This window comes from Dasypus novemcinctus, chromosome 17 (assembly GCF_030445035.2).
Source record: "Dasypus novemcinctus isolate mDasNov1 chromosome 17, mDasNov1.1.hap2, whole genome shotgun sequence".
In the NCBI taxonomy this organism is placed as follows: Eukaryota; Metazoa; Chordata; class Mammalia; order Cingulata; family Dasypodidae; genus Dasypus; species Dasypus novemcinctus.
Genome location: NC_080689.1, coordinates 24,380,237 through 24,391,814, shown reverse-complemented (window position 1 = coordinate 24,391,814; position 11,578 = coordinate 24,380,237). Strand labels below are relative to the sequence as shown.

General features: G+C 36.5%; 1 protein-coding gene across 2 annotated transcripts in view; it reads left to right on the top strand.

Annotated features, from left to right (window-relative positions):
• STRN (striatin) overlaps positions 1 to 11,578 on the top strand; it is a 144,833-nt gene that overhangs the window by 121,103 nt on the left and 12,152 nt on the right. For both annotated transcript variants that reach the window (XM_058278391.2, XM_071208769.1), the window contains 4 exons: positions 1,349 to 1,524; positions 3,258 to 3,305; positions 4,030 to 4,151; positions 9,070 to 9,237. In XM_058278391.2, coding sequence (XP_058134374.1) covers positions 1,349 to 1,524; positions 3,258 to 3,305; positions 4,030 to 4,151; positions 9,070 to 9,237 — 514 coding nt within the window. The remainder of the gene's footprint in view (positions 1 to 1,348; positions 1,525 to 3,257; positions 3,306 to 4,029; positions 4,152 to 9,069; positions 9,238 to 11,578) is intronic.

Here is an 11,578-nt window from a genome sequence, read left to right as displayed (position 1 = left end):
TACTAATGGAGTTCCTTGGGCAAGTCACTTAATTTCTCTTTTCCTCATGTGTCTAATCTGAGGATTACAATACTGCATCGTAGAATTGTTAAAAAGATTAAATGTTACTGTATGTAAAATGCTTTGAATAATGTTCAAAATATAGTGAAAAACTCAATATAGCAGCTGTTATTGTTGCTGTTGTTCATTATTTTTAGTTTGGTGCTATTTCTCCCATGTGTCACTAAAACTGCTCCACACTTGGAGTGTGAAGGATCTCTGCATGGTGCTAGTGTAAAATCAAACATCACACACTGGCTGTTGATTGGCATGGGAAAAATAGTGCCTGTTTTTTGGTTGTTGAAATGGAGTTACCATGGAGAAAAGGAACATAATGGTACATTTAATTTACCAACTATCTTAGTTTCCCAGGTGTTAAACCAAATACCATACAAATGGGGTGGCTTAGATAATGGGAATATATTGACTCACAGTTTTGAAGCTATGAGAAATCCAAAATCAGTGCATCAGCAAGGTACTACTTATCCCTGAAGACTGTGGTGTTCTTGTGGGCTGGCAATCCTTGGCATTCTTTAACTTCCTCAAAACATGGCTATGTCCTCCCTTTTCTCTTGTGGTTTCCCACAGACTTCTAGGTTCTAGCTCTTCCTGTGACTTTCTCTCTGTGGTCTTCTCCATCAGTCCTCCAATAATAGGATTAGGACTCATCCTGATTCAGCTGAGCACACCGTAACTAAAAATAACATTTTTTAAAATTTCCTGTCCACAATGGGTTCACAACCACAGGAATTAAGATTAAGAACATGTTTTTCTGGTGTACACAATTAATCTACCATACCAGTGGAATCTATTTTGTATAATTGCCCTTGATTGCCTCTTTCAATTTTAACATATCTCTTCCCAGTTTATGAACTTTGTACCAGTTCAGTCATCTGTTTTTAGTAAGTGCTTTTCGTTATGTAAAATAGAACTGAAGAAAATTTAGCTCTTGTTAGAAAGTATTGAAAATCTCAAAACTATGGTCATATTCTAAAATGTTAAACTTATTTTGTAACTCTTATCCAAAACAACTTTATTTATTATAATTTAGGTTGAATTTAATTATCCTTTTTTAAATGATTATGTCAAAGATCTGTCATAAATTATTAAATTATTTGATCCCCTTTTTTATATTGAGTTTTGTTAACTTTTTTCTTGTTAATACCTTTTGCATTTCTTCATAGGAAGCTATTGTTGGCATATTGTTAATTTTTCCTATTGATTTGGCTATTTAAATTAAAAAAATATATAATTGTCCTCCAATCCTCAACCAAATGTATATGTATCTTCGTTTTGTTTCTTTTAATAGATAGCAAACAATAAAGATGCAATGAGGAAGACATGGAACCCTAAGTTTACATTAAGAAGTCACTTTGATGGTATTCGAGCCCTTGCTTTCCACCCCATTGAGCCTGTTTTGATAACAGCTTCAGAGGATCACACGTTAAAAATGTGGAACTTGCAGAAAACAGCCCCAGCCAAAAAGTGAGAACATTCTATTATAACTTTATTTGAATATTTTAATTAACATTTTTAATAGAAAAATACTATATTTTTAAAATTTACCATTAAATATCCCAAATATCTCTTCTAGTTCTTTCTTCTATATGGTGTCCTATAATTTAGAGTATTTTTCCCTCCATATTCACAGTCTAATATTAAGTTGGAAAACTGAGAAGGAATAAGTGATACCATCTGATAGTTTCCCCAGGGTTTTTGAATGCTAATTATAATCCTTATACAGTGTTTTAAATGGCTGTCATGTTTGGGGAACCCCTTTTCTTTACTGAATGTTCCTGCTGTTTTTGTAATAAGTTCTAGGCATGTTTAAAATCCTCAATTCCCTGATCCTGTTGTTTCCTAGGTTTGGACTTCTGGGGTAGATGGGAGAGAAGGCTGATTTGGGGGAGGAGAAGGGATCTATCTCTCTTTGGTCTCTTCATTTGGCCTTGAGCCTTTAAGTACTTTCCATACCACCAGTATGTCCAGACTGAAAGGCACTATTGTTGGCATCACTTACCTGTTAGTGCTTCTCTTGAATGGACATGAGTTAGGACAAACCCTTTTATCAGCGACCAGGTTGGTTCTGATTCCCCACCAAGGGGGATGCCAGAACCCAACATCTGCCAACAAGGGCCCTCTTTCAGCATCAGGCACTGCTATGACGAGTGTGACTGAATGTGAGATGGAGTTGTTGAGGGAAATTTTACTACTGGTAAAGGACATCTATTGCCCCATTCAAAAGAGATCAGTGGCATTCTTACTGTGAGTCATTTTCATAAATCAGTTAAAAACTGGTTTTATCAGTCTGCTTTGATAGCTCAACCAGACCTTGCTAAAACCAAATTGGTTCTTATCAGTTGTCTTCAGTAGAGAAAAATTGTTTCTTGACCATAAATTGTACCTTTTGTCTTGCTACTTCTTTGGTCACAGTGGGCATCACATTAGACTAGATAATGTGAATGCTTTATTATAAAACAGTGGCCTGTTTTACCTCTGAACTTTAAACTTGGAAGTTTCTTGACCAAGAATAACATATGCCTATAAATAACTGCAAACAATGTAGAAAATGGAAAGTACTTGAGTTTAAATCCAGCTTCCATTAACAATCATGTTAATCACTTTTAAGTACTGTGAGTGTACCCCTGATGAAGTTCTGAGCGGTGAATAAATGAATGGCTTGGACAGTTTTTACTAGTATCAAGCATAGACTTAATAACTTTCAAAGAAAGGCAAGGAAGTTAAAGTACCACTTACCAAAATCCTACTGTATGCATCTCCCAGGTCATTTTGTTTATAGAATTTCAGACCTTGTGGGATGTGTGGTGTTGTCTTCATTTTTGTTTTGTTTTAAACATAGAGGAATCTGAAGTTTTGAAAGAGTAAATCATTTGTGAGATAATAACAGAACAGGAAATTGAATTCAGAATTTTCTACCTTCAGGGGCATATTGTTTTACTTGGGTGAGACTTTCTCTCTGTTTAGTCAAATAGGTTATGACCATGCTAAAAGCATTGTAACAGAATTTTATTATTAAGTGAGGATCTTATTTTTTGAAGCCATGAAAATATGGTTTTGGTAAGCTTTCTTATGTATCCTGTAATCTATAATTGTGTGTTACCATAATGCTTTTAACTGTGAATTTATAACATATGTTTGATCATGCTGTTCACTACTGAAAATGAGAATGGTAAAATTATCTTTCCTCTGTTATTTAGGAGTACTTCTCTTGATGTAGAGCCTATTTATACATTCAGGGCTCATAAGTAAGTATGTGCCTTTTATATGTTTTAAACCAACATCATTGCAAATCAGCCTGATAATGCATTTTTTGTATGTAGTAGTGTTTTTTGTAACTGAAGCTAGCAGATAATATAACACCAGAAATAGGTTTATCACTACGAATTAGGGATCCTCACTGAAATTAGATTTTACTTGCATGATGTTTAAGTTATATATCTTAAAGTTGAGGTAATTAGGTTAAATATTAGAAATCCTTAAATCTTAGCTTTTAAAATATTTGAAATTTTTCTGTATTGTGATCATATATTGCATGCTTTTCCTGTTTCCATTTGAGCTTAAGAAATTTGTTCAGTTGATTTAGTACAGAGGTTTGCAAACGTTTTCTAGAAAGGTCGGACAGTATATGGTTTTTAGAGTTTGTAGGCCATGTAGACTTTTATGCATGCTCTTGGTTTTTTTGTTTTTGTTTTCTTTTTAACTACCTTAAAAAATGTAAAAATTATTCCTAGCTTGAGGGCTGTACAAAAAACCTACCACCCACTGGCTTTGGTCGACAGGCTATAGTTTGCCAATCTCTGATTAGCAGCAAAAGGGAAATGAACAATGCTTTGATAGTGTTTTTATTTATTGTAAAAAAGCAAAAAAAAAAAAAAAAATAGAAAAGCCATTTGGAAAAACATTCTTACTTTTAATGTCATACTATCAAACTGGTTTTTGTGACTAGAAATTGTTTTTTTTCTCTCCCAGAGGTCCAGTGCTATGTGTGGTAATGAGCAGCAATGGTGAGCAGTGTTACAGTGGAGGCACTGATGGACTGATCCAGGGCTGGAATACTATGAACCCCAGCATTGATCCCTATGACTCTTATGGTATTTATTTTCCTTAGAATCTGAAAAGATAAATATTTTCTCTTCACACAATTTTTTCATAGCATAGTAGAGATATAATTATTTTTTAGAATAAATTGGAAAAAGAGAACCACATCTTTATTTTGTTAAAAAGAATTCCTGTAAAAGCACTTTGATATATAATGCCAATAGGAAAAAAAAAACCTTTTTTTCCTGAGTAAACGGCTCCTAACCCTAAAGTCTTATAGATTGGAAATGATAGCTTGATTGACAATTGTTTCCTTCAGTTTAGGCACCTGTATGGTACTTGATACATTATTAACTAATCTGTAATCATATTTCATCTCTATTTTTGACAAACAACTTTGAAGAAAAATGAATATTGGCATCATCCCCTTGGTCAATTATTGAAGGGGTATAGAGGTTAATATTTCTAAAGTCCATAACACCAAAATATTTAAGAGGTTTCAAGAGTTAAGAAGTCCTATTTAGTCTTGGGAACAGTACCATGAATCATAAATTCATATTATAATCTGCCACTAGATGTTACTATGAATTCCTCTGGCAAAAACAGTTTATAAAAGTTGATTATTTTTGTGTCTTCTTAAATTATAGAAAGGTAAAAGTTTAATATGTCATAAAAGCATATATTTTCATTATCACTTTATATTAATTTTGCCACCAAACCTAAGTGAAGGTAAGAAATTCAATAAATAAAAGTTCCACCCAACATTTATTTAATAAGAATTTAACATCTTGTGTTAAGGCAATCTGCTGCAGGCTGTTAGATGAACGAACAGAGTCCTTACCTCAAAGAGCTGACTTTTCTGAAGGAGAAAACAGAGGCCTAGCATGCTTTCTCTAAATGCCAGCACCACTGCTACCCCACTTCTGGTTGTCTTACAGATTTATCTATTCCATGTCTTTCCCTACTTTCTTTACCTCTCCCTCAAAGGATAAATTGTCTCTCATTCTGACCCAGGTCAACCACACCTTCCCCCCCTTTTTTTAAACTTTTAATTTTTAAATACATTCAAATTTACAAGGCAGTTAGGAAAATAATACAGACCCCCACACAGGGAACTCCAGTATACCCCTAATGCCCCAGATATGCACATCCATTATTTTTGTTTTGTTTTGTATTGTTTTGTTTTCATTTATTGAAATATATCACTCATACATAAACATACATAAACAATAAATGCATAATAGTTGTGAACTTACAAAACAAACATATATAACATCAAACAAACATGTAACATCTCACCCTACCACCAATAACTTGCATTGTTTTTAAACCTTTTTGACTAATGGTTAAAGAGCATTGTTAAAATATTACTACTAAACAAAATATTTTTCCCCTAACCAATCCGATTATTGTTATCTTTATATCCTTTATATATGAACATATATAAACAATTAAGTGTACAGTAAAAGTTGTAAACTTATAAAGCAAACATACATGACATCATAGGGGGTCCCATACATCAACCCTCCACCAACACCTTGCATTATCATGAAACATTTGTTACAAACTATGAAAGAACACTGTCAAAATCTTACTACTAATCATAGTTCTTTTCTTACATTTGGTGTGTTTTTCCCCCAACTCACTGTATTATTATTTTTTAAATATATTTTTTTATGACAGAAGTTGTAAACTTCTAAAACAATCATGCACATGTGCAGAATTCCCAAACAACACCCTCCACCAACACACCACAATGTGGTGTGTCATTTGCTACAGATAATATCTGATTATTGCCATGTGCATAGTGTACATTTGGCTCACATTTTCCATACTGCCTCAGTATCAACACAGTACATCTTTTGCATAGATGCAAGAATATTATATTATTACTACTAACCACAGTCCATAGGTCACTCCAGCTGTATTTTTCCCCATGCTTCTCCACATTCCCAACACCCTGCAGTAGTGATATACACTTGTTCTAGCTAACAAAGGACACTTGCATCTATACCATCAGCCACAATTCTCACTCACCTCTTGGTTTGCTGTGGTATCCAGTTCCTAGATTATTCTCTAGCATTCTGTCAGTTGGCATTTACATAACTAGACTACCATTTTCAGTCACATCCCCATTTATAAACTAACTGTTACTCACTGTGTGTTACTATCTACTCTATACATTTCCACAATATTACAGTAAAGCTAATTAAAGCTTCTACATACATTAAACGTCAGCAGTCCACTCAGTCCTTCTCTTATCTCCTTTAAGAATCCACCACCTACCACCAGGTCTTGAAGATATTTTCCTACAATTTCTTCTAGAAGTTTTATGGTTCTTGCTTTTATTTTTAGTTTTTTGATCCATTTTGAGTTAGTTTTTGGATATGGTATGAGATAGAGTCCCTCTTTCCTTCTTTCAGCTATGGGTGTCCAATTCTTTCAGCACCGTTTGTTGAATGGATTGTTCTGCCCGAGCTGTGTGACTTTGACAGACTAGTCAAAAATCACTTGACCATACCTGTGAGGGTCTGTTTCTGAACCATAAATTTGGTTCCATTGGTCTATTGTATCTGTTTTTAGGCTAGTACCATGTTGTTTTTACCACTATAGGTAGGTAATATGATTTAAAGTCTGGAGATGAGGTTTCACTTTTCCTTTTTATGATGTTTCTGGCTATTCAGGACTCCTTCCCCTTCCAAAAATAAATTTAATGATCACATTTTTAATTTTTTCTTTAAAGCTGGTGGAATTTTTATTGGGATTGCATTAAATCTGTTTTATCAATTTGCGCAGAATTGACATCTTCATGATATTTAGTCTTCCAATCCATGAGCATGGAATGTTCTTCCAGTTATTTAGGGCTTTTTTGATTTGTTTTAACATTGAGTTGCAGTTTCCTGAATACAAGTGCTTTATGTCATTGGTTAAGTTTATTCCTGACTATTTGAGTTTTATCTGTCATATTTTATTTTCACCATTCTTTTGACACTTTTAGTTACTTTTATTGCTATAATCTTCATTTTTAGACTTTCTTCCAGGCCCCTCTCTCCTGTCTTTTCTTTTCAGGCGCTAGCACACCCTTTAGTATTTCCTGAAAATTTGGTCTCTTGCTTAGAAATTCTCTCAGGTTCTTTTTATATGTGAATATTCTAATTTTGCCCTCATATTTGAAAGACAGTCTTGCTGGATATAAGATTCTTGGCTAGAAGTTTTTCTCTTTTAGTATCTTAAATATATCAGACCACTGTCTTCCTGCCTCCATGGTTTCTGGTGAGAAATCAGCACTTAATCTTATTGGATATCCCTTATATGTTACGCATTGCTTTTCTCTTGCTGCTCTCAGAATTCTCTCTTTGTCTTTGACCTTTGACTTTCTGATAAGTATGTGTCTTGGAGTTGGTCTATTTGGATTTTTTTGGATGGGAGTACGTTGTGCTTCTTGGACAGGGATATCTATGTCCTTCAGTAGGGTTGGGAAATTTTCTACCGTTATTTCTTTAAATATTCCTTCTGCCCCATTTCCCTTCTCCTCTCCTTCTGGAATACCCATGACACATGTTTGCATGCCTTTTGCTGTCATTTAGTTCCCTGAGACCTTGTTCAATTTTTTCCATTCTTTTCTTCATCTCTTTTTTTATATGTTCACTTTCAGAGGCCATTTCTTCAAGCTTACCAATCCTTTCTTCTGCCTCCTCAAATCTGCTATTATATGATGCCAATTTTTTTTTTAAGATTTTATTTTTTTATTTCTCTCCCATTCCCCTGCCCCCCCAGTTGTCTGCTGTCTATGTCCATTTGCTGTGAGTTCTTCTGTGACCACTTCTATCCTTATCAGCGGCATCGGAAATCTGTGTTTCTTTTTGTTGTTTCATCTTGCCGTGTCAGCTCTCCGTGTGTGTGGCGCCATTCTTGGGCAGGCTGCACTTTCTTTTGCTCTGGGCAGCTCTCCTTACGGGACGCGCTCCTTGCGCATGGGGCTCTCCTATGCAGGGGGACACCCCTGTGTGGCACGGCACTCCTTGGCATATTAGCACTGTGCATGGGCCAGCTCCACAGGGGTCAAGGAGGCCCGGGGTTTGAACCGTGGACTTCCCATGTGGTAGGCGGACGCCCTATCCATTGGGCCAAGTCCGCTTCCCTAATTGTGTCTTAATCATCGGTTTGGCCCCAGCCTCTAGCATAGTGATTGACATATAGTATCTCTTGAATACGTTCTTAAAGAATTATTTGACTGAGAGGGGAGTTAAGACAGATAGCACTATTGACATTTTCACACTTAACGTCTGGAGACCATCTTGAGAGTATTACTTTCTAGAGTTATTGTGAGGATTAATAATATATTAAAGTTTCTAGTATGACTTTTATCATGAGACTTTGCAGTGTGACAGCCCTCATCCCCACCCCCAAACATCATCCTCATCTAAGTTATTATTGCTTTTTGAGAATTTGGGCTTCCTGTAAGGTCTCAGGTCATGTCCCTTGTGAATGTAAGACCTTTTGCTCCCAACAATAACTGCCATTCATGGTAGAGTAGGCTAAGAGGCCTGAGGGAGGTATATTTAAAATGTTGAAGAATTCAGAGGAGGGAACATCTTTCTCTTTACCCCACGGAATTTGGACTGTGGTTTCTTTGGAGGTAGATTAAATTTAAATGATTTGTTTTATCATGCTGATTTTAAATCCGGACAAATGAAAGGTTGATCCTGGGGAGGAAAAGAAGAGGGAGACAGAAATGCCTATGTTTTTTAAGGGGAAAGAAATGCATACTTTTTAGTTTTAGACTCTACATTTGTATATTTGCAAGCCTGTTTTTAATTATGGCAACATTTCAGATGAACAGTAAAATAGAAAGCATATTTTTAATACTGTTAGGTGCCTTTGTTTTATATGTTTTACTTTCTCTGAATTCTACGTACCTTTATGATTTGTTTTTTTCTCCTGATTTTGCATTGTTGCTGTTTTGTTTAGATCCTTCTGTTTTGAGAGGCCCACTGTTTGGCCACACAGATGCAGTATGGGGCTTGGCTTATAGTGCAGCTCATCAGCGTTTATTGTCCTGTTCCGCAGATGGCACTCTGCGTTTATGGAATACAACTGAGGTTGCTCCAGCTCTAAGCGTATTTAATGATAATCAAGGTACATGCTTTTAAATTGATAATTTTGCTGAATTTTTAATAAAATTTCTTATCCTGTACAAGTAATCAATTTATGAACTCTTTTTGTGTAAGTTAAATTCGAAGGTGTTTTTAAAGGAACGAATGTATGCTTATTGTATTTCTAACTTATATATAATTTTAAAAGTAAAATATTTGGTGAAAGAGCATGTATTTTTTTCTTAAATCTTCTTAAATTGAGATATAATTTATTCAGTTACACAGATCTTAAGTGTACATTTCATTGAGTTGCACAGAGCATGTACCCCTGTCATTCACACACCTATCAAGACATACAGGGAAGCGGATTTGGCTCAACTGATAGAGTGTCCACCTACCACTTGGAAGGTCCAGGGTTCAGACTCAGGCCTCCTGACCTGTGTGGTAAGCTGGCCCATGCGCCGTGCTGATGCACGCAAGGAGTGCCGTGCCACACAGGTGTCCCCTGCATAGGGGAGTCACACGCACAAGGAGTGCACCCCATAAGGAGAGCTGCCCCGTGCAAAAAAATAAAAAAGCGCAGCCTGCCCAGGAGTGGTGCCACGCACACAGAGAGCTGACGCAGGAAGATGACGCAACAAAAAGAGACACAGATTGCTGGTGCCACTGACAAGAATCCAAGTGGACACAGAAGAATACCTACAGTGAATAGACAGAGCTAATAGACAACGGGGAGGGGGGAGGGGAAGAAATAAAAATAAATAAATAAATAAATCTTTAAAAAAACAAATACAACATTTCCTTTTCCTCCCCCAAAGTTCCTGTGTGTCCTTCCCAGTCTCTCTTCCATTCCAACCAGAGGCATCAACTGTTTTTCTTTCTTTCACTGTAGATTGATAAACTATTATAAAACTTCATGTAAATGGAATAATACAGAAAACCTTTATATCTTTTTACTTTTCACTATGATTTTTTTGACATTCATCCATGTTGTTGGAAACAGTAATAACCCATTTCTTTTTTATTGTTTAATAATATTTAGTATATGAAAAAATCATAATTTGTTTATTAATATTCCTCTTTGATGGACTTTGGGCTATTGTGAACAAAGTATATGTTCATAGGTCAAGGCCTAGAAGGGAAATGGCTGGGTCTTAGGGTAGGGTAGGTGGACACTCTTTATCAGTTGAGCCACATCGGCTTCCCTCATTCTCCTTTTTATGTTTACAAGTAAGTTCCAAATTTTAACGTATTCTAGATAGTAAATAAATCCATATTCTTTATTGTTGAGCTATCATAATTTGTCTCTAGCTTTTGATGAATTAGCTGCATTTGATATTTGTATTAGTCTAACAATAAAATAATTAACATTTTTATTTATTTTTATTTTATTTTATTTTTTTGAAGATTTATTTCTCTTCCCTTCCTCCCCCCGCCCCCATTGTCTGTTCTCTGTTTTCTGTGTCCATTTGTTGCATTTGTTGTGTGTTCTTTCTTTGTCCGCTTCTGTTGTTGTCAGTGGCACGGGAATCTGTGTTTCTTTTTTGTTGTTGTTGCGTCATCTTGTGTCAGCTCTCCGTGTGTGCAGCGCCATTCCTGGGCAGGCTGCACTTACTTTCGCGCTGGGTGGCTCTCCTTACGAGGCGCACTCCTTGCACTTGGGACTCCCCTACGCGGGGACACCCCTGTGTGGCACGGCACTCCTTGCACGCATCAGCACTGGGCATGGGCCAGCTCCACACGGGTCAAGGAGGCCCGGGGTTTGAACCGCGGACCTCCCATGTGGTAGACGGACGCCCTAACCACTGGGCCAAGTCTGCTTCCCTATTTTTTAAATAACATATTTCTGATGACTTAGAATTCCTATTAAGAGATGAGCTTTTTAAATGAAGAACTCCCACTATGCCACTCTAAGCCCAGAATGAAGTAGTAAGCAACAAATCTTGTAGCCCATAGCCATAAATGCTTTCCATTTGCTTTCTGAATAAAGGCACTTTGTTTTGGGAATAAATTTCTCTCCCTGGCATTAGAATTACCTTGCATTCCATGAATACATTAGTTGAGTAGTAGGTGGAAGATCTGATGAATAGGTAAAGATAATAAAATAGGAAAGGTCAAAAAGTAATGAAGGAGGGAAGTGGATATGGCTCAGGTAGCTGAGCTCCCCTCTATAACATGGGAGTTCTGGGTTCGCGTGGTGCCTCCTGGAGAAGATGAGCAAGATGGTGAGCTGGCACGATGGGCTATTGTGGTGAGCTGACACAACAAGGAGACACAGCAAAGAAAAAAATGAGAGATGCAACACAGCTGGGAATGGAGGTGGCTCAGGTGCTTAGGCATCTCCTTCCCACATCGGAGGTACTGGATTCAATTCCCAGTACCCA